This window comes from Amblyomma mixtum, chromosome 2 (genome assembly GCF_055824585.1).
Source record: "Amblyomma mixtum isolate Tamu chromosome 2, ASM5582458v1, whole genome shotgun sequence".
In the NCBI taxonomy this organism is placed as follows: domain Eukaryota; kingdom Metazoa; phylum Arthropoda; class Arachnida; order Ixodida; family Ixodidae; genus Amblyomma; species Amblyomma mixtum.
Window position 1 is genome coordinate 304509297 of NC_143013.1, and position 23006 is coordinate 304532302.

Genomic DNA, 23006 nt, shown 5'->3' on the forward strand with positions numbered 1-23006 from the left:
AACTGTAACGACGAAGAAAAATTTGGAAACGCAAACATTACTTGATTTCGTATACTTGTCAGGTCTTGTTACTTGTCGTCAGTACATCTCCCTCTTTTCTTTCTCGGCCAAGTGTCAGACGTCAGTGTCATATGTCATACCAACTGGCCAACCCTACTCACCCAATTTAGGCCTGCAAAATTTCGTTCGACGTCCTTTACCTCCTTCTAGCTCTCTGATCAACAGTTAGAAAGCACGTTCCCAGGCGCACCCATAGTGACCGCTTCTACGTTGTACGCCTCCAGAATTTCTCTCTTTTAAACGGTTTTGAGAGAGCGTTCTGCAGAGATGGCTCGCTCAAAGCTCACACGCAAAAAAGAACAAATCAATTTGTCTTACAGCTACAGCCAAGGTCATAAGTTATATCCAGGATCATAACTAAGGTGCATGCAAGGTTAGCGCGGTTGCCCAACGGATCCATTAAGCTCGGCAGAGTGCCAAAAGGTTGCAGGACGAGGTTGAATCAGTCGACGGCAGTCAGCAAGCTGCCTGCTGGAAGCAATAAGTTTGTCACGAGCTAACTTCGCGCTAGTAGTTCCCGCGAACATATATCTGGGACATCCTACTGTGGAATGCATGGGCAGCTGAAAATTGCTTTACTCTGCGGCGCGAGCGCGCACAGTTAGAGACGCGAACCTTTCTCGCACTTACCCAAGAACCAACATGCGCGCTAATTGTTGCGAAGACTGTTTGATGCGGAAGGTCGCCATGAGCACACACCGAGACGATAATTTCGTGAAAGAGCCGTAAGGCGTTTTGCTTCTCTCCGTCCTTCCAGTCGCTTTAACACCGTGCGAAAGCAATTAACACAGTTGAGGCTGCCCGAGCTGTCATCGAGTTGCCCCTCCATGTTCCGCGCCCCATTCCCGTCCCCCTTCCCTCCACACACATGCACACACGCATTTTTTTTTTCTAGCGCTATTAAAGTGTACGACGCCTTTCAGGTCGTCCGCAGCGATCGGCGACCGGCGTGCGGACCCAGGCGCAATGCGCGCGGTCCCGTTGCTTGATTAACGAGCGCGCGGCCGGCGTTGCATGCGGTGCACCCCCCCCCCCCCCCCCTCCCCGGCCACAGGGGACAGACGCACGCACACACGCGGACAGCGGCAGCTCGGGGCGCTCATCTCCTCAGCAGCGCCTGCAGCGACGGCGCTGAATGGTCGAGTTAAAGAGGAGCGCGTGCGCGGCGCGGTCGTTGGCTCAGCGAGCGTGTCTGTTGTCGAGCGGTGGGGGTCAGGCTGCGGGGAACCTTTGCATTGGACGCCAATGGGCCTTGCACAAGCACCCCCCCTCCGTAATAGCAGGTTTGCCGCCGCCGCCGCGATGGGCGCGCGCGCGCGCGAGCGAGCGTCGGCCGCTCGGTTCGCCACCACGCGCATCCGGGAGCGGGCAGCGCTTCCTCGTTCTTGTAGAACACGCCGCCGCGCCTGCCAGCCATCCCCCCCTCCACCTTCGGCCGCCGGCCCTGCCGCCTCGCCTGGACGCGGCCACTCTGTGGAGAACGCTTTGTGAGTGCACCCGGGCGCTGTTAGGAGGCCGGACGGTGCAAGAACGTGCTTGTATCGGGCACTCTTCGCGCCGGATACCGATACAAAAGTAATTATAACATGGTGCACCGCGATGAAGCGTAGCTCGATTGTGTGCGGTGATAAGGAGGTGTCCATTTTTGAAGTCGCATGGCAAGTTGACGAATCCGCGTTTGAGCAGCTTACTGTTGAAACTGCACCTTTCTAGTTCTCTACTGCATTTATGCTCTCAAAACGACGGTGCGTCGCATATGTCCCACGGTATGGCGCCACTGACATCTTTACGGTCTTTGCGGTGGAGCGCTTAACAGATTGCCGGGAACTGACGTAGTTCCACAGGGCAGTGATAACATCGTAAGCTGTGCCAGAATCGGACTGGAGTTTACTTTTGCAAGGGTCATGGCTTTCCTGCAATCAGTGCAAACCCATCAGCGAGGCGAGAGTCAACGGAGGGCTGCCAGTAACGCCATCTGTAGCGCGAAAGCAGAACTCTTGCGCTGCTGGTGGTTGAACTCCGTATCAATTTCGTTCATTTTTACGCGAGCCGGCGAACACAAGCTACAGGGTTCTCCGACCTGACCAACTATAAACGTGAGAAAGCAGAACGGTAAAGTCCGCCACATTTCGCCTGATTGCCTTCCGCAGCAGCTCAGTGCACTTCACGGCGCTGTGCTGCTGAGAAAATGATTTTGAATACGCATTGCACAGCCAGAAGAAAAGGGCGAAGAATAAAACCACACAGGTGCCAAGCTGACTGTTCTGTACCTTTCTGCGCCCGTTGCCTTACCAGGGCCCGTATTACGGAACTTTGTCAAAAACCTGTCAAAAGTTATTGACAGTGACGTCAAAATGACGAAACGATGTGACGTCGACGCTTGACGCAAAATTGACGCAACGAGGAATCAGCCAATTACAGCAGAGTGGCGCCCCGAAGCATTTGCCTGCACGACGAGGGACCGTCTGCTAAATTTTTGCTAAAAGAGTAAAGAAATGCACAGCGATAAAAATAATTATTATTTTATTTTGCCAAAAAATGATGTTTAAAGCTAAAATATATAAAGAAAAACAAGAAGCGCAAGAAGTTAGGCTATTAAACTTCCTGGTGGGTAACTTTTGCTGCCGCGGGGGTGCGCAGACGGCGGTAAAACGTCAACAAGCCGCTTAGCACGTGAACAGCTGTTCCACGCCTTGATACTGTTTTCTTACGTGGCGACGAAAATCAAGGTACTGTGCGGTTGTTCTAAGTGCGGAAAAATTGACGAAGCCAACTTGTTAAGGTCTGTGTTGTTCGGCTCTTACGATCGATGAAAAAAGTGTCAAAGCGTGAAGCGTTGTATGTGATGTGTGGTCGTCTGTTTCTTTTTCCTCGACCGGTAAACAGAAGACGGCCACGAAGTGCGATTTGCAGGTGAAAATAAAGTTATTTGCCAGCATAAGCATGTTTTATTTGTATGTAGCTGTGGCACAGAGGTGTCGTCGGCTGCCGAAGCTTGCATGAAAGCCGCCGGTCGCAAATAACCGCCGTGCACACAGCACCCGCCGCTGCACCGACAGCGCATTCGCACGCAAACCTCCAAATTCATCGGCGAGTTCGTCGCATAGCCACACCGCAGTCTGCCTCTCCAGTCGAAAAAGGCGTCGGAACAGCTCGTCCGGCAAGTCAAACGCGTCTTCGTGCGCCCTCCTTCGCCGTTGCTCGCGTCGCCGCAGCCGCCTCAGCCACATACGACGCCGCTGCCGCCGCCGCCATTTTCTGTCAAAAACGGAACGGTCCAATTTTGACCGCCTCGAAGCCGTCAAAAAAAATCGTCAAAATGCGCCTGCATAATTAGGCGTGCAACGTCATCACTTCTGTCATGTCCGTGACGTAAACGCCAGCAACCCATGACGCAAGAAAGCAACATGGCCGCCCGACACAGCCGACCAATAGGAGCGCGACTACGGCGGGGCTTTTTGACGAGTTTTTGACGCGTTTTTGACAAGTTTTTGATTTGACAGTTCCGTAATACGGCCCCAGGGCATTCACCAACTTGTCCAGCCAGGCGACCTCTCTTTACTTTCTCGGTGTCTTTGTGCTACGGCCAAGAACTAAGAATTGGTTTTCTAAGGAAAGGAAGTGACGGAGTATCTGTCTCGCATATCTCGGTGGACACCCGAACAGCGCCGTAAGGGAATGGATAAAGGAGGGAGTGAAAGAAGAAAGGAAGAAGTGCTGTAGCGGAGAGCTTCGGAATAATTTCGATCACCTGGGGATCTTCAACGTGGACTGACATCGTAATGCCGCCCTTACACACGCACAAACTTCCCCAGATGCTTGTAGAAGTGGTTCCAAAGACAGCAATGCTGTCTCGCGTTATCCGGCCTAAAACAACGCTATCATCGGTCCTGTTCTGACGGCATATACGATCGACAGCTGTCAAGGGAAATAGAACAAGGTGGCCTGGCGAGAGGCTGGTTGTGGTGAAGTTCGTGCGACTGCATAGGACGATAACGCACCTCATGTGATGCACAGGACGTATGCCATGTGTATTATCGGGAACGGAAGTCTCCAGTACACGCGAGACGTCATCTCGGTGCATAATACCTGCCACATTATTCACCGATCGCCTCATTTCACTGTCGCATATTACAGAGTGCGAATCGAACTTTTAACTCCACAGGTTTGGTCTCAAGCCACCGGCTAGTAGCTATCGACTTTTGTTGCCACTCGCACGTCCTTGAGACCTTTGTCCCCGATAGCACGCAACATAAAAGTGTAATACTGGTCAAATGTTTGGGGGATCACCCAAGGTAGAGTAGATTTGCAATTACTCATTGACATCAACCCGACCTCAGCTATGCGGCTAGAGAGGAAAGCTATACAGCTTTCTCAGAAACTCGTAGTTAAAGAAAAATTCGTCCTGGTCCGGGGTTCGAACCCGGGACCACCGCTTCACCGGAGCAGTCGCTGTACCAAGTGAGATAACCCGGATGGCAAGCTTATGGTAGGGCGAATTGATCAATAACTCGAAGTGGGAACTGTGTTGGTGAAATGTTTGTTTGTTTTATGGGGTTTAACGTTCCAAAGCGACTCAGGATATGAGGGACGCCGTAGTGAAGGGCTCCGGAAATTTCGACCACCTGGGGTTTTTTAACGGGCACTGACATCGCACAGTACGGGCCTCTAGAATTTCGTCTCCATCGAAATACTACCTCCGCGGCCGGGATCGAACCCGCGTCTTTCGGGTCAGCAGCCGAGCGCCATTATCACTGAGCCACCGCGGCGGCGGTCAAATGTTTAGGGGAATCCCTCAAGGTGGAGTAGATTTGTAATAAGGGAGTAATTATACTCATTGGCATCCACCCGAGCGCAGCCATACGGCTACAAAGAAAAGCTACACAGCTTTCTCAGAAACTTAATTCCCAGTTAGACAAATTCGTGCTGGTCCGGGGCAAGAAACCGGGACCACCGTTACACCGGAGCAGTCGCTCTACCAGTTGAGCTAACCGGGAAGGCAAGCTTATGGTAGGTCCCGGGTTCGAACCCCGAACCAGGACGAATTTTTCTTTAACTGCGAAGTTAAACTGAAAACTGACTGAAATTAATTCAGTAAAAAGTAAGCAGCACTGGGTTGAATCGCTGCTTGATTAATAAGCAAATATATTGAGCAGAGAAGGGAAGGGAAACGAGGTCTCGTTATGACATACACATGAAGGGCTAGCCAACAGACACCGAAACCAAGGAGCGTATAGGTGATATAAGTATACTATAGGGGAATGTTTCGATCTTCTTCTCTCTAATTTGTGAGAATGATCAATGGGGAAATAATAGTGCAACTACTTTATCACTTAAATATAACTCATTAGAAATTAGAAGAAAAAACGAACGCATGCCGCCGATGCGATCCGAACCCACAACCTCCGAATTTCGCGTCTGGGTGCTGGCGGCTCGCCAGTCATACGTTGCGAGTTGCGGCTATGTTGCGAGTGACTAAACTTTGGAAGTGTTCATAAGCGGCACCCTCGTCCATATACCGGCGGACGTAGTACGTGCTGTATTACCACGATTGTCGCGTGGAACGTGTTCGAACGGTGAGGGTGGAAGCTGTGCGACAACTCTCTTATGCTACCTATGTCATCAAGATAGTCTGGCAATGGAAGACCAGCCCTCGTACGACTCAATGTCGAGCGCAGGCAGCAAAGAAAGAAAGCGCTTCGTGCATCTCGGCTTTTCTTACAGAAATGTGCTCGAAGTGAAAACATCACCGCACGGTTTCTCGGTATAGTGCAAGGGGAAACGTCTTTTTTTTTTCAGTCAAGCCCCACCGATACGCGTGTGTGACAGACCCAAGGTCTTGCGAGGCCGCACAACAGCGGCCGACCAAATGCCACGCACGTCGCCGCGTATACGCAGAGCGAGGCAGCCGCAAGGGCGTGCGCGGGCGCCGACACCTGTGACAGCCGAGCGCACAAGGCTTTCCCCATTTTCTCGTCGTTCGCATTTGTCAACTGCAACAGCAGCCTGACGGACGCATAGCGGCACGCACGCCTCGTCGCTTATTAGTCGCCATTACGCGCTACCTACTGCACGCAAAGACAAATGTATACGTCTTGCCAGAGATACTCATTTCCGTTTCCTTTCTCCTGACCCGCGCATGCGCGGAGACAGCCCGGTGTGGTAAGTATACGCGACGAAAAAATCTCAAGAACAGCGCTTCATCTGGCGCATGGTGGCACTCTTCGTTCGTTCCGCGGAACGAACGAAGAGTGCCTGGTCTAATGGTCTAAAAATGGTCTATAGATAGTCTATAGACTTTTTATAGACTCTATTGCCGTACTACAGATATTTCTATTTGTCTATTCATAGTCTATAGACTGTCTATAGATAAAAGTTGGTTTATGGGGTTTAACGTCCCAAAGCGACTAAGGCTATGAGAGACGCCGTAGTGGAGGGCTCCGGAAATTTCGACCACCTGGGGTTCTTTAACGTGCACTGACATCGCACAGTACACGGGCCTCTAGAATTTCTCCTCCAAAGAAATTCAACCGCCGCGGCCGGGATCGAACCCGCGTCTTTCGGGTCAGCAGCCGAGCACCATAACCACTTAGCCACATATAGATAAAAGTCTACCAAAAGTGCGCGGCCACAAATCTATAGATTGTCTATAGACTGTCTACAGCATTTGTATTGTCGATAGACTGCTCTCTAGGATACGTCTATTGAGAGTTTATAGATTCTATAGACAGTCTACAGACTGTCTAAGAAAATTTGTAAGGGCGCTCCCGTACACAAAACGCGCGTTGGAGGCCAGGGCAGAGCTTCAGAGCTTCACGTGCACTGACATTGCACAGTACACGGGCCTCTAGAATTTCTCCTCCAAAGAAATTCAACCGCCGCGGCCGGGATCGAACCCGCGTCTTTCGGGTCAGCAGCCGAGCACCATAACCACTTAGCCACATATAGATAAAAGTCTACCAAAAGTGCGCGGCCACAAATCTATAGATTGTCTATAGACTGTCTACAGCATTTGTATTGTCGATAAACTGCTCTCTAGGATACGTCTATTGAGAGTTTATAGATTCTATAGACAGTCTATAGACTGTCTAAGAAAATTTGTGAGGGCGCTCCCGTACACAAAACGCGCGTTGGAGGCCAGGGCAGAGCTGTGTCCGCAGCTCCTCCAACAGCAGTACTGGACCTTTTATCTCAGCCGTCCAGGTAAACGCAGTTAAGCAATAGAGCTACATGTATAATCGTGATTTTGAGAACTTCGCGACTGAACGAACACTGACTGCGAGTACGACGTAGAAAGGCTTGCAGCTGTGGAACTGTTCTATCTCGGATCGGTTTGACGAACTTCTCTGTTTAGCTACACCCCTTTGCCTCGAACTTGAATATTCTCTGGAAGTCATATGTATTACACGAGCTGTGGACGCGACTTGTGAAGTCATCTATGAGGTTATCACAGAGTTCGTGAAGGGTGTTGCGCTGGTTGAAGCATGCCCGCATAGTTTGACCGGTCCGGAAACGTTCGCTGTGCTAACAGCATTGACTGATGGCTGAGGCAACACGGTAATGTACAAAGAGGAGCGAAGTCGTGTGCGGGCTATTACGGAGAAAATATTTCTCGAGCCCTGGAACACAGCAGGCACGTATTTAGGGCGGGGGTGTTGAGAGTTCCAGGCCCTTCGCCTCCCGAAAATTCATCATCATCATCACCATTCGATTCGTATTCGATTAGGCTTTTAACTGCACTATTTATATTCGATTCGGTTTCGAAATGGTACTAATCGCGCACCCCTTGTTATTGTACTATTCTTATTTTTCCCAGCTCATCGGCGCATGAAGGCGACACTCCTATCAGTGTCACCTGTGCTCTTGTTCGACGGAGTCAGCTGTAACAAGTATGTCACGGTTGAACCACTGAGGTTGAACTACTGCTGAACTCTGTCGAACTCCATTTCCTCGGAGAGAACAGACCTAGAAATACATGGTTCAAATGGGACCGCCCTCGCGAACCGTTCGCTCCAAGAGTGACCCATACATCCGCCAGTGCGTAGCTTTGGCTTCATCGCTAAGGAAAGTGTCACTGAGTATAGCGTGTTACAGGAAGTAAACGCGAGGATCTATATAATGTAGTCACTATTATACTCTTTTTTCTATTGTTTTTCGTAAATAAATAAATAAATAAATAGAGAGCCTCTGCTGCGCCATACAGTGCATAACAAGGCGCCGCTATTGAAAAGCACTTGGGCATCCTTGAAAGGCAGGCGTGATTGTTTTGCGCCAGTTGTCTCAACTAAATATTCTGGAGAGAAATAATTTGTTTCATGAAGTATCCATTATCCGTCCATAAACCCATCATATTCTGTGTCATTATGTGTCTATAAATCGATCATATTCTACGGATAACTGAGTAGTTCACGCATAAAAACCAGCAAAACTCAATCAATACAGTGCAGCGTGAACTTCGATAGAGAAAATCCCAATGGGCACCGATGTCTGAAAAAAAAAAAATGAATTGCCTTTCTCTGCTGGGATCGCCAGCTATACTTCTTACTCTGCCGAAAGAGGTCGCATTTCCTGCCAAGCGTATACACTGTTCGAATTTCGCCATATCGTAATAGGCGCCTGCTTATCAGTGAGTAGCAAGTGGAGGCCGTTTAGTGTTTGATCGATTTCCGCGCAACCGCACATACGTAGCCATCGGTCACTGAAGTGCACACCCTGCAATTTATTTCCACTCACCTCCCTCAAGCTATCCTCAACGCCTCTACGTCGGGGTGTTTTTATTTTTTAAAACCAGTAGCCTTACGAAGCGCAATTAAGGGAACACGTCCAGCCAATAGGTGGCCTTCGTGAAGCGTCTGCTTTTCAGCGCAGCACACGTGAGGTCTGAGCTATTTCCCAGTCGAGCGATTGCACTTTATACACTGACACGGCCGCAGACGTTCTCATTTAGAAGAGATGTATCGAAAGGCTTGATCACACATTTCCACGAATACTTTTTTTGATCCGTCCTTCATCGCAAACGCGATGAAAAGCCGAATTGCAAAAACGTCGATTGCCTTGCAGGCGCTAATTATGCGTCTGTAAATGCATGCACAGGCGTGCGCTTGAAACTGCTTTCAGGGCTATCATCCCGCGGCACACACGACCTCTCCTTGCTCCACTTAACGACCGGCTGATGCAGCACGCAAGAGCCACTTGCTTTTTTGCGTCTTTCGGAACAAATAGAGACATTTGCAGCAACAGCACCAGAGCTGTCACGGACCTTTCACGTAATGCTCCCGCTTGGAGGCGCTATCTATACGCTGGGCACGAAGGGAGAGCCGTTATAAGTCGCGCAGGCGTTGAACTGTCGGAAACTCGATATTACGAATTACCCGATAAAGCGAACCATGTACTTGTCGCTTACCCTACTGTTGCGTTAAGTATTTATTGGTTGGTTTATGGGGTTTAACGTCGCAAAGCGACTAAGGCTATGAGAGACGCCGTAGTGGAGGGCTCCGGAAATTTCGACCACCTGGGGTTCTTTAACGTGCACTGACATCGCACAGTACACGGGCCTCTAGAATTTCTCCTCCAAAGAAATTCTAGCCGCCGCGGCCGGGATCGAACCCGCGTCTTTTGGGCCAGCAGCCGAGCACCATAACCGCTGAGCCACCGCGGCGGCGTTAAGTATTTATTAGTGCCAACACACTAATGCGGAGGTTCACACCCGAGCGGATAACCGCTGCACCACTGCGGGAGCGGCATGAGGACTCCCAAGGATCAATGAATGTTAAGTACATATATATAGAAAGACCAATTCTGCATACGTGGATACGCCGTACTTTCGCATTGAACACGAATGTTGTAAACGTTCTCTCTAATTTTTTTTTTTCGTGCACTTTTTAATCGCTCATATTTAATGTAATGAGAAGCACGTTTTCTTTAGTTCTGCATTTTGCCATCTTTCGCTGCGTTTATTATGCACTCCTTCCATTCTTCCAATATGTACCTTGCAAAGCTATTATGTTTTGCTTTTTTTTGTCCCACTTACTCACCGCCTTCGGGCCCGGTAAGGTATATGAGAATAAATAAATAAATACTGCGATTAGCATTGCATTGAGCCATATAGCGAACTGCTTTTTCATCTTCGATCTCAGAAATTCTAGATTCAACGACTAAAGACGGTAGCTGAAATAAGGACTGGAGCTAACGCAACATACCGCATACTTCGCCTCTATAGAACGTTGGGGAATATTCGTATAATTGGTACGTGAATACACGATATAGTTGGTAGATGAACAAACCCGACGAAACCTAGCGCATTACAACCATGCTAGATGAGGAAGCAAAAGAGGCGAAGTATGCGGTATGTTGCGTTAGCTCCAGTCCTTATTTCAGCTTCAGAAATCTCAGAAATTCTAGATTCAACGGCTAAAGATGGTAGCTGAAATAAGCACTGGAGCTAACGCAACATCGTAACGTAACGTACATACTGCGCCTCTTTTGCTTCCTCATCTAGCATGGTTGTAATGCGCTAGGTTTCGTCGGGTTTGTTCATCTACGAACTATACCGTGTATTCACGTACCAATTATACGAATATTCGCCCACGTCTGTCTTAGCCATAGAGTTTCTTACTATTACCTAGAGGGAAAGCTGGCGGCGCTGCACTTCAGCCACCATGGACGCCCAAAGCATCATGGGGCGGTGAGCTACTTGTTGCGGCACAGTCGTAATTTTTCAGAAACATGGAGTGGCACTACTAAGGCGTTTCATTCCGAAAACTCTGTTCGCGTGTGCGGAGACGACTTTCCCGCGAACGCAGTGTGCAAAACCCATAGTAGTGAAAACGCGACGACACACGACGCCAATAAAAGGTTTCACTTTTCCGAAGTGCCATTAAAAAACCTCTTATAGTATTTAAGCAACAACATCTTTTTTGAAAACATATTTACTTTTAAAAGTGCGCCTGTTAATTACGAAATATTAGTTTTATAGTGTTCATTACTAGGCCAATAGGAGAGCGAGTCGTCTCTTATTTTGGGCAAACTTTGCACTTAAATGCTTTTCTGCTCGTTCGTTGCAATCATTAGACAAGATATTGAATATTAGGGCGTTTGTAGTTATCAAACAGCTTAATTTTTCTATTATTTTTTGGCCAAAAGTTGCAGTTCCGCAACAAGTAGCTCACCGCCCCATGATGCTTTCAGCGCCCATGTTGGCTGAAGTGGTCTCGAGGGGCCTCCATGCAAACTCCCATAGACGGGTTGCCAGCTTTCCCTCTAGGTAATAGTAAGAAACTCTATGGTCTTAGCAGTTCCCTGCAGCAAATTACGGAATTGACGCATAGGGAGGCTGCATCAACTGCCCTTTCTCCCGGGAGATATACAGTATACGTCGAGTACGAGGACTCATTTGTTATGTCATGCTCTTTTACATTTATTGTTATTTACCTAAGCTATACGATCGGTCCCTTTCATCGACACATGTCCGGATGTCGCGGGCTCAAGAAGCATGCGAACCCCTTCTCTTTTCCAGCTCTGATTGCAACTAAAACGAAGCTTTGTATTAGTCAGCATCTTTCTTGATGTTCGCTATATACCGAAAGACGTTGTACAGAGGAATGCAAATATAAATAATGGAAACACGGGTTTCAGTAGAGAAGATAGAAAAGCTGTTGTGCATGAGCGCGCTTCAAAATTATATATACCAAAACTTAACTTTAAATTTAAAAACCCCCTCCCCCCCTCAATAACTTCGCGGTTGAAAACTTCGTCCCAGTTCAGGGATTGCCTGATCGGGGTAGTTGTTCTACCAACTGAGCTAAGCAGGGCTTTTTTTTTCTCACAAGGTCATTATTACTGGCGTTTATGTGCAGGAAGTGTATACATACGCACACAATTACAGGGCAGCTATAGGAGATGGCATGTCGGCTTGAAATTGTTCAACAACGCGAGAAGGGGAAGGTGTTAATCGAATGAGTTAAAAAAAAGATGTCCCAAAGTGGAGTAAATAATTAATAAGGCAGTAATTACTCATTAGCGGCATTAGAGTTGGGGTGTACTTGGGTGGGCGCTAATGAGTAATTGCCCGCTTTTTACAAGTTTACTCGAGCTGATTCATCAATCTCGAAAAAAAAAAAAAACGAATACTGCCACAGTCATCGCTCTACCCTAAAGCAAATTTGCACTAGTGTAGAGGGAGCGACAGCAACAACTTTAGTGCGCTCCATTACTGCACCCACTCCGAAATCCACTAAGACCTTATGTGTTCACAGATGGCGCATTTTCGAGACAGTTGACATAGCGAACAGGAATGAACTCAACTTGGAGTTCATAGCTAGCATCCTAGCTCAACCACAGACGGGAGTTTTATATGTTCAATAAAACAGGAGTGCATTACTTAATACCACAATAAGAGGAGGTTGTGGGGAGTTCGATGCAGTAGCTCTGCTTCTAAAAGAAAACGAGTTTTTGTGGCTCACTCTGGGATGATTTTCACAGCTACTGAGAAGTTTTTGTGTTCCTTTTTATGTTATGCTCAAACGACCTTAATTAACAACATTACCTTTGGCCAGTGACTTAATGTGGGAGTTATCTGTTACGACATATTACGGCGTCATTCATCCCCGAAGAAAAAATCGCGCACACCATAATTTCTCAAAACTACGTACAGCCTTTGTCAAAAGTTCAGAGCCCAGGGGGTTTGCTTCAAAGCACTATTGTGGCGTTCCTGTAGCACTCATGGAAGTCCTACGCATCGGATGGAGCAGGACGAAAAATCTTCTTACCTTCAGGAGATTTGGGACGCTGAGCGCGCATTACGAGCAAAGCAGTGTGGCCCAGAAGCAAACCCCCTGGGCTCTAAACTTCTGACAAAGGCTGTAGTTTCAGGGAACAGAGAAGCTGCCCACGTGTGCGCATAGGAATACAACCGCGCGAAGCGGACACCCCGTATTTGGTTCAGCGCTTGGCAGGAAGCATAGATTCAGTCTCAACTGTCCGACTTTTCCCAGAAGCATACCTTCAAGGTATGCTTCGCAGATTTCCATACAATAGTCGGCTACAACTCAAGAACGCAATTGGTCTTTTTCCCGTCAAAGAACGCACTTCCAGCCAATGGCATCGGCCGATTCTCACGAACCTGCTAGCGTGACAATGCAGGAAAGGGACTATCCCCTTCAATTTGCCACTCTCCGTATTGTCACGCTATGCAGGTCATGAGAATCTATACCGACGTAACAAGACTGGAAGGGGGTCCTTTGTCGGGGGAAATCCGCTTCGCTCTTGAGTTGTAGCCGACTATAGATACACTCGTTAACCATTCACATGCTTTAAATTTGTTAAAGAAGCGAAAAACGCGGTAATCCACGCAGAGTGAAGACTTCATCATTCCGCATCAAAACCTACGTTTTCGACAGAACACTACATGCGAAGCCAAATACAAATGGCTCACCTCCCGCCATCCGCGAGTGGATAAAGGGCCCGTGAAGAAACTCCCACAGACGGTGGATCCTTTATTCCATCCATAGGTAAAGAAACAACCCACAGCTAACGTTGTTAAAAAAAAAAAAAGAAAGAGAAGCGTGCCAGTTATATGGGTTATAAAAGCAGCCAACTAAGACGTCAAGAAATACTTGCGCAGGGACACGCGTGAGAGAGAGCAATAACCGCGCAGAACGGAGTGGGGATGGAAGCCACATCGGGCCGCATGGAAATCGCACGGCGCAAGTCAAGAGGAGCAAGCACTTCGTGGCGCGAAAACTAACGATTATGTGCCGGGCGCGGTTGAGAAAGTTGTACTGGGTGTTGCGGTCGAAGCACTTATTTTGTTTTAGTTCACGTTCTGCTTCACAAAAACGAAAACGAAAACGCGAATGGGAGTCGCCGATGCAGCTGAGGAAATAAGCGAGAAGATGAAAAGGCGGCACGGGTGAAGCATAAAATCATAGTGCTCCTGACTTTGAATCGTTCATGCGGTGTATAGTTTAGCCAGGCTCAGTAACGTAACAGGTGCTTTACATGAGCTGAGCGTTGTTTGCGAAGCGCTAGCGCCGCGTTCAGATGCTGTAATCTTTGAAAATTTTCTTCCCTACACGATGAACAAAATGCGCAAAGCAGGGGATTGAGATAACGCGTGCTGAGCATCAGATAACGCAGGCTGCAGCTCTCGCGCGCTGATGCGGGGACCCGATGATATACATCAACCTGAACGCCCCATTCCCCAAAAACAAAAATCTTGTACCGACAATCGAACCTTGTATATCACCGTTATGGGCACGAATGTCGTGTTTGTCGTGTCACCCTGGCGGCGTATATCCTGAAGGCAATTAAGCTTTACCCTATGTGGTTCAATGACCGCTGCAAACCTTCTGTGGTTTCCCTGGCAAGAATGTACTACAGTCCCGCTGGAGGGACACCGCGTGGGCCAGCGAAGGTGATGAGGGATCCCACAATGCGGGGGAGGGTAGCGTGCAACAGCGGTGCAAGAGTAAAGGGTCTTTTTCGCAGTTTTCGTTATTTTACGTTTTTCCTAAATGTGTGAGAGAGAAAAGCGAGGGCTTTGCGGGCAACAAAAAGTCGTGCGTACAAAGGTATAGGATAGGTTGCTATTCGCCATTCTTGTTTCGCGAATCACTTGCGAGACGCGAAAATTTGTACTGCTTTTAAATCTTTGTGCCAATTGGAATAAAACTGACTGCATTTGAAAAAACAAAAAGGTTAAAATACAGACACTGTTGGAAACGCATTTCGGCATGAGGCATCAACTTATTCTGACCAATTGCTAAACATCGTGAAATTCCAGGGTTGTAAAATTTGATGCAATCTTCTTTGTATTCAAGGCCGTATAGAGATGTAACACCGCCCAACGCACGCAAAACGAACATCTTAGATTTGATCCTATATGAGCTGAACACGCCGTTACGCATCGGACTTCTTCAAGGGTCATCACACAGCGCAATATCATACACGTCCCATTTCACGTCCGAGCATCATTACACGCGGAACCCCTGAGGCATGCACTGAGGAGAACAACTAAAAAGTTGTCGGTTTGGAAGGCAGATAACTAATATTTCAATATCACAGATCATAGCAAAGTTTCTGTGATTTCTTGAATGCGCCGTGCACTGATCATTGAAAAACATAGTTCATCATGTGGGCATACAATTAAGTATTTTTTTTTTTCTTACCGCACCAAACAACATCTCTGAATTGTCAAAGGGACCCAGTCCTGTATATGAATTTAAAGGCCAAGCCAGACATACAACGCTCTTCGTAGACTGTATTCGCACGCGGTCTCACCTTGTAACGGTTGCAACGCGGGCCAGACAGAGCTGCCTGAACGACGTTTTTCGCAAGCACAACAACAGATATTCGGTGAATACGGCCGCGTTTCTGGAGCTTTAGTGCCGCAAGTAGGTCTGCGAACATGGGCGTCCGGAAGGGGGGGCAAGGGGGGGCGGTTGCCCCCCCCTGGAATTACGGATAATACTTATGCCCTAGTAGAAAACAACTACAAACCTACCGCCGCCCCCATCCCCGGACATCGGGTGCCCCCCCCCCTGGAAAAAGTTCTGCGGACGCCCTTGTCTGCGAACCCTATTCTGTGCCAATCACTCGTTTTCAAAAGATGTCTTCCGCAACTAAGCGCACAGCGCAGATGGGGCACTAAATTAACCAATGAGAAAATCGAAAACACAGCTGCCTGAAGCAAGGAGGCAGTAATGACGTATCTGATTTTGTACCCCACCCCGCCTACCTGCCGCAACTCTTTTGAGACCTAACCATGCAAACTCAATTTGCGTGTTCTTATATTTGCTTGCACTGTCATGGAAGTGGTATTGGTGATATCGACAGGCATGCATAGCCGCGAGGGACCCTTTTCATGGGGAAATAACGGTGCAGGAATCGACGTAATATGTCGCAACTGACAACTGCTACCGTGTTCGTCTACTCTCCAACAAGAACCCGATCATGTGGGCATACTGAAGGTTGTTCTGCATAAAATGTGTTGATTTTTGCGTTCTGAAGTCATAAGGTTAAAAATTTCGAACGGATTATGATTTCTTCATCCTTCTTGCGACGTCAAGCAGTTATCGACTGCACAATCCTAAAGTTACAAAAACTCAAAAGCATACCGCTGACAGCCCAGCTTCACAGAAGTTAGAATGTGATGGCGAATACTAAATTGTTTTGCATGGTGGATTAGCGCGTAATTCTAGAGCTAAAGTGGAAAGAAAAACGCGAGAAACGTCGTGTCTGTGCACCTCAAGGAACTCCGCAAACTGCAAAACTCTGCAAAGTGCAAAAGCAAAAAATATTTTCCTCAACTAATAAAATTAAACGAAGGAAAACGTCTCGTGCCTGTACTATGTCACCTTCACCTCTAGCTCTGTCACCTCTGTCACTTCACACCATATTCACATGTTACGCATGAACAAATTTAAAACTAAGTTATTATACGTAATTTCTAACGTTTTAGTGCTAATCTGTCAAAATGTTACACAGTTTAAGAGACAGAGATATTTATACGCAGGCGACATATAGGTGCGCGTGGCCACTCATTTTGTACCTCTTAATTTTATTAATCCAGCAAAATAGTGATCCTCGGCCCAATTCACATCGTTAGCATTGAGTAAACTTTAACATATGAGAACAACAGCCAAACTTAGCTAAAATAAAAACAAAAAGAAACTAAACGACGCCTGAAGATGCCTGAAACGATAGACGAATAGTGCCCCCGGAATAGTAAAGATGCAAACCACGATCATAATCGTGCGCAATTTGTTACCTTCGCCGCTTTTTCGAGCACTGCTGACGATAATGATGGGCGTAAAGGAAATCACGTGTATGGTGAGATTTCTTTTGTGCTGACGCGACCAGCGAGAAAAGCTGCATATTCAGTGCGTATCGCGTGCTCGCTGTGACCTCGAGTATGAGGACCAAGAGGCCCGCGGAGGCATCAAGCACTAGTCATTTTTCATGCGGCCGAACCTTGCACTTTGCACTGCGATAACTTATATCCTTGTCATCGTGAAGGAGAGACCGACTGTAGAGGCCACGGGCACCGTGGAGGTACAAGACAGCCACACTAGCACAAAATATAAGCCACGCCAGCAGGCAGGAAGTTAGGAAGCATGATAGTTGTTAAGCGCGTGTTTACAAATGACACTGATGCCTTATTGAAACACCATTCGTTGAACACGGTAATCACTTATGCTTTGACGCCTCTCTGCTGTCGAATGGATAAATGATCCTCGATTTCTCCCGGTCAGATCACCCTTGGAGATCCAGGTGTTTGCATAAATCAGCACTTGTATATAATACAGGCATACGTTGGATATTACTTTCAGGCCGAGCTGATTCTTCGCGCTAGCGCGATGCTGTAAGCAATGTGACCGCCAAGGGGAGCAATACAGTTGCACGTGTTATAGGACTGTCTTCTCACACTGTATTGGAAGCGATATATATAGAAAGAGTACGAACATTCAGGTTTCTAAAAAAGAAACTTGAAGCATTTACAAAGCTAACCGATAATAAAACAAGGCATAATAAATTATTTTTAGCGCAACGGGGACACAACACAACGTGTTGTCGTCTTTCTTGGGCTGTGCTGTGTTGCTAAAAATCATTTATTACGTCTGAAAACCAACTAGCTCACCAGCTAACCCTCTTAAAATAAAACCAGGCTTTCTTTTGCTCAAGGCTAGCTGTCGGGTTACCGCATACAACCGGTCGGATGCCGTGATATATGCATGCCTTCAAGAATTCCCCGCTGGGCACTTCGGTATAGCTTATATACCAGGTGTACATACGACAACTGAACAGATCCCCACCTCGTCTCCTCAGCGTGATAAGCCACTTCATCCCTCTACACAGAAATCACCGGTGTAGATTGGCACTGCTGCACTCAATTCATAAAATGATTTCGTCAGTCCGCGGCCACTCATGCACGCTGTTACATGCCGACACATTCTGCTTATGCGCAAGGGTTCATTAAAGAGATACACGTGCACTTCATTCGATTCACGGAAAAGGACACTGCAGTTTACGAGGCCGCATATGCCTACATGGCTGTAGGCCTCAGATCAGTCGAGAACGTGTAAGTCATTAAAAGAAACCCTCTGTTGAGGAAGAGGTTCTCAGTATAAGGACACAAACCTCTTTGTTTCGAAAGCGTCATGCATCTGCAGCCAGGGATGCCCCATATTTAAGCATGGCATTTAGCCTCAGACACACGAATGCGCCTTTCTCAAACCGATGAACGCATGCATTGTGCTGAAGGGTAAATAATGAACGCACTTCGCTATTCCCACGTCCACAGAAGGACAAATGTGGCTCGTATACGTGTACCGCAGAAGCTCCAAAGCCAAAAGTTTCGCTTGTGTCTATAGGCCTCATGGTAATGTACGAGACCAAGCTAAAACTTCGTCATGGAAGGTTTATACAATGTCTGTCTGGAAGGGCACACAATGTCATGTGTCTATGTCATGGCTAATATTATCGTCTGACGACACCGTGGGATCCAGCACGATAACCGGCCGCTCATGCAGCAAGTTTCTTTCAAATGCAATGGTCGGGCAGCGGTCCGCGTGGAGTGTATATACTTCCGCCTCTGGTAATTAGCCACATGTGGCATTAGGTAATTTGGAAAATAATATAAAGCATGTTATATTTAATGAGCCTAAACAGACCACCTATAGAGATTTAGAGGGATTATGTGCGAACAGATGTGTTTATACACTGCAAGGAATTTGCTTCACTTTCGTTGCATCGTTTTGTGGACCGAATTTAAAAAAAAGAAGAAAAAAAACTTTACCGAGCGCGTTTTTAGCCTGCACAGTTTCTAATCATATCCCATGGCTGCATAGGCCTTGCACGCCTTTAGCTCCGCGCCTAATAATTACCGCCCTAGATAACAAAAGTATCCTGAGTGATCACCACGTATTATCAACCCGCTGAACTCTTTCGCACACAGACAATTTCGAGGATTTACTTAGAGAAGATTAACAAACGTGTGTAACGGATGAGTGGCAGTATATAACCCGCAGGAGGAGGAAATTATTTAGGGTGGTACGGGGCTTATACTAACATACATGAGGATGACTGTGACTCTACTAATAATTTGGCGCAAATGATACAATAACAACGAGCATTTAGGAGTTGAAGAGCGGGCGTGTCTACGTAAGGTGTTCCACACGCAACGGTGATATTACAGGCCCCCGCAACGATGTCGAGAGTTCGAGCTTGGGGCCCTGTTGTGGTCACGGCGTTATCGATACCCCGCAGCTTCGAGAAATCCAGTTTGGCACTGTCTATCCCGAGATCGCTAAACTGTGCCATGTCTCAAGGAGCTGCTATCCATTGAACACCGAACATTGCTGTAGCGCACGAATACCTCCCTGGCAGCGCTGGGGGGCAAGGGCAGGTTTAAGGCACGCTAAAATCGCTAACGTTATCGCTAACGTCAGTGCCAGGAACCGGTACTGCCTCAGTGTGATATCAGCTTGCTTCGATAAGAGGCACATTTAGCAAGCCGCTACCGAAAGATGGTCGACAACTGGTCGGCCCATCTTGGGCACACCATTTCCCTCCGCCCACGTGTACTAGTATTTCCATCTTGTTTGCACGATAGCACAGCCAACGGCCAATTACGAGGCCCTGCGCTCCGCTTTCCGCGGAATTGTTTCCGCCGCTGCACCATCCCTCCTCCTCTTTCTCCGCGGGCCAAGCGAGTGGGCGGCGGCGAATGCTGGAGGGGAGAGGGAGGGGGGGGGGGGGGGGCGCCCTTGGCATCAGGAGTCTGCCAGACGAGGGGGGAATCTCGGTTCGCTTTCCTTCGCCGCTTTCCCTCGCGCCACGGACGGAGGAGACGTGCTGGAAGCGTAAACCAACGGTGGCGTTTCGTCGGAAACCGTTACTTGACACCGCCAGCGCAAGTGACCCCTCGGGAACTTTGCGCAAGGGTTAAGCGAGAGGATCGCACGAAACAACGCGTCGTTTCTCACGGATCACGGGAAACGCCGAGGAGTGACGGAATTCCACCTTTTGCCCTCTGCGGAGAGCGACTGTAAGCTGAGCATCATTCGTTGAGTCATTCCTTTTTCTTTCTTTTTTTTTCTATGAGGAAACAGCTCTTAGAGGGGAGGAAACAGGTGCGGGCAACGTATCCAATGGTGTAGCGCTTTTTAGCCACTCCATTCGTACAAGCCCCATCGCTCGTTTTCGATTCTGCAATCGATCAACTCTTTCACCATCGAAGTATCGGGGGCCACACTTTCGTATGGCATTTTGAAAGCGACGAAGCACTTTCCCCGCTACAGTACGGCGGCTCCGGCAAGGCCGGGCCAACCGGGCAGCACAAGCAAGAGGAGGGGGAGGAGGATGACGCGTGGTCGCTCACCACATCCATGCTGGCGCGCGTCCGGCGGTGCGCTGCTCCGTCGGACGGCGGAGACGCGGGGCTGGGCTGCGGCCGCGCTTCGGCCAACGCTGCACCGGCGGGGCCTGCAATGGCGGCGGGGCAGCACACGCTTCAGTCCCCCATGGAGAAGGTGCCGACGACACATTCACAGCGCGCACAAGAGCACCGGCACGTGGTCATCAGGTGTGGAGCGGGCGCAGCACAGTTTCGCTATCGAGGCGGCCGCAGGCATGCGCGGAGCGGCCGCCCGCCGAAGGCGCACACCAGCAGCAGCGGCGCGGCCGGCGAGGGAGCACACGGGACGCGCACGACGCGTTGTCCCGCGGAGTGCGGCCGGACGCGGGGGGGCGACACGGCGGCGGCGCGCGAGCGGCTCTGCCCTCCTCGCTCCGTGACGCGACACCCTCACCCTCGCGACGCGCGCGCGCACGCCGCGACCCGCCGTGCGCCGACGCCGCGTCGCAGCCGCGGGGGAGGGGCGTCGTCCGCGCCGTCAACCAATGGTCGCGCTCACCTGGTGACACGGTGACACGCGCGCATGCGCAGTGGCCGCCAAAGAGGACGACATCTTCCCCTCCTTCCTTCCCCCCTTCTGCGCGCGACCGCGTCGCGCCGCCGCCGAGAATGCCGCCGCCGCGAGTGCCGCCAGTTCCGCGCGACGCCGCGACGCGCCGCTCGCGCCGGGGCGGAAAGAAAGGGGCAACGCGCCCAGACGGGGGCGGGACCGGAAGGTGGCGGCGCGCGGGGGGTGAACACCTGGGATCCCGCTCGACCAATAGCGAGGCGGCGCGAGGCCACGCCCACTTTCTTGTCCGGCGCGCCAAGCAACGCATGACCAAAAGCGGCGGGACACGGGGCGCCCCCCGGGGGTGCTCCGGAGAACTAAGGGAGACGCGCCGGAGGATGCGGAGCAACCGGACGCCGCTATCATCCCCGCTCGGAGAGGACTCGGCAAGGAGAGGAGGCTGTCTGCCCTGCGCGCGCTCTCCGGGCACTCATGCGATACAGGTAGCCTTGACACTGTTGAGCTTTGCATCGGGAGGTCCTCAGCGGAATGATGTTGATTTGCTATCACACATAACGTGTAAATGATCGCTAGAAACTCCCGGTTGCTTTTAGCGGTGGTGTTACCAAACGGTCCAATAAGCAAGAGAAAAGGCGGAATGTGGTTGGAATGAACGTCGTTTTCATGTGCAAGTTAATTGTAATTGTTATGGGAGGTAACTACATTGATAATCTTGCAGTTTCATGAATTACACGTTCGAGATATCCTTTTCTTGCTTGGAGGCTTTTTTTTTTTTGCGCTTCACTGTAACCACGCAGAGACGATTATAACGGCAGTAGAACGGTAATTTTCACCGGTGGAGAAGGTTTTTTTGAAGCCCTAACTCGACAAAACTCGATAAAAGCGGAGTGCAAAACTTTCCCGACTGAACACCTGATTTCTAAGTTGTAATGCTCCCTTTCTCTTGCTGTTACGCAGTGCTCATATTTGTTTGCAATAAGAATTACATCCGCTAGAGTTACGTCTTCCATTGGTATCATTCCTGTGTCCATGTATACGTGCCACATTCTGTTGATGCCAAGGCGCCAGTGACGGTCGTTGCCAATTAATTTGAAATTAATGAGTCAACAATAAGCCACTATACTCCGTTTCATACATCATGTGCAACGCGGTGAAGGCTACGGAAGTAGTCCGCAGAAAAAAATAAAGAGAGGTGTATCCCTCCGCGCTGTTTTGTGGCCGTGCGGTCTAACGCGTCGCTCCATCTTCCTCCCTTCCCGCTACGGCGAGGTTTAGGTGTCCACCGAGATATGGCAGACACACTTCCTTTCCTCAAAAACCAATTTACCGGCGAGCAAGGTGTATTTGTCCGCGTTTCAGATTGGTCCAAATTGTCGTCACGCCGTTGAGCTGGACGCCATTTTCTCAAAAGTAAAAGGGAGGCGGCCAGAAAGAGTAAACACGGCGGCCAGCGGGGACAGCGAAAACGTGAAATGGAAAAAGACGACACACGCAAAATACAAAATCACAGATCTCGACCGATTCATTCGCAATATCATCGTTTTTTGTCACGCTGATGACAAATGTATTACCCACGAAGCCTGTCCGCAATGCATTTGTTATTTTTCGCTCACCACAAGCAACGCACTATTTTCTGTCACGGATGCAGGCTGCGCAAAAAAGAGCTCTAGCTTTGACAGCGTTGCACCTGATGTATGAAACGGAGTATAAGTCAATCAAGAGGCCAAACACTCAGTAACTATTTAATCACTCAAACGATTGAATAATAAGTCAAAAGAACAGATATTGAATTTGTGGAAAGCGATAATAACAAAGCACCTGATCACAAAAAATATCGCGTATCACGTATCACGCATCACATATCACGTATCACGTGCAATTATATGTTTTTTTTTATATTGTACGCATTTTGGGCGAATGTCATGGGCTGTGAACCGCCACACTGAACAAATAAAATCACTTGAGAACATTACAACAAGCAGTTAGAGCTGCAGTATGGTGGTCCTCAGCTATAGACTA

General features: G+C 48.9%; 1 protein-coding gene across 1 annotated transcript in view; it reads right to left on the minus strand.

The window, feature by feature from the left end:
- The window catches only part of LOC149364759 (zinc finger protein basonuclin-2-like), a 202009-nt gene extending 180715 nt beyond the window's left edge, over positions 1-21294 (minus strand). Inside the window, exons 1-2 of the mRNA XM_089568752.1 lie at positions 20976-21294; positions 20441-20544 (exon numbers count right to left, since the gene is read on the minus strand). Coding sequence (XP_089424878.1) covers positions 20441-20544; positions 20976-21294 — 423 coding nt within the window. The remainder of the gene's footprint in view (positions 1-20440; positions 20545-20975) is intronic.
- Between the last annotated feature and the right edge of the window lie 1712 nt (positions 21295-23006).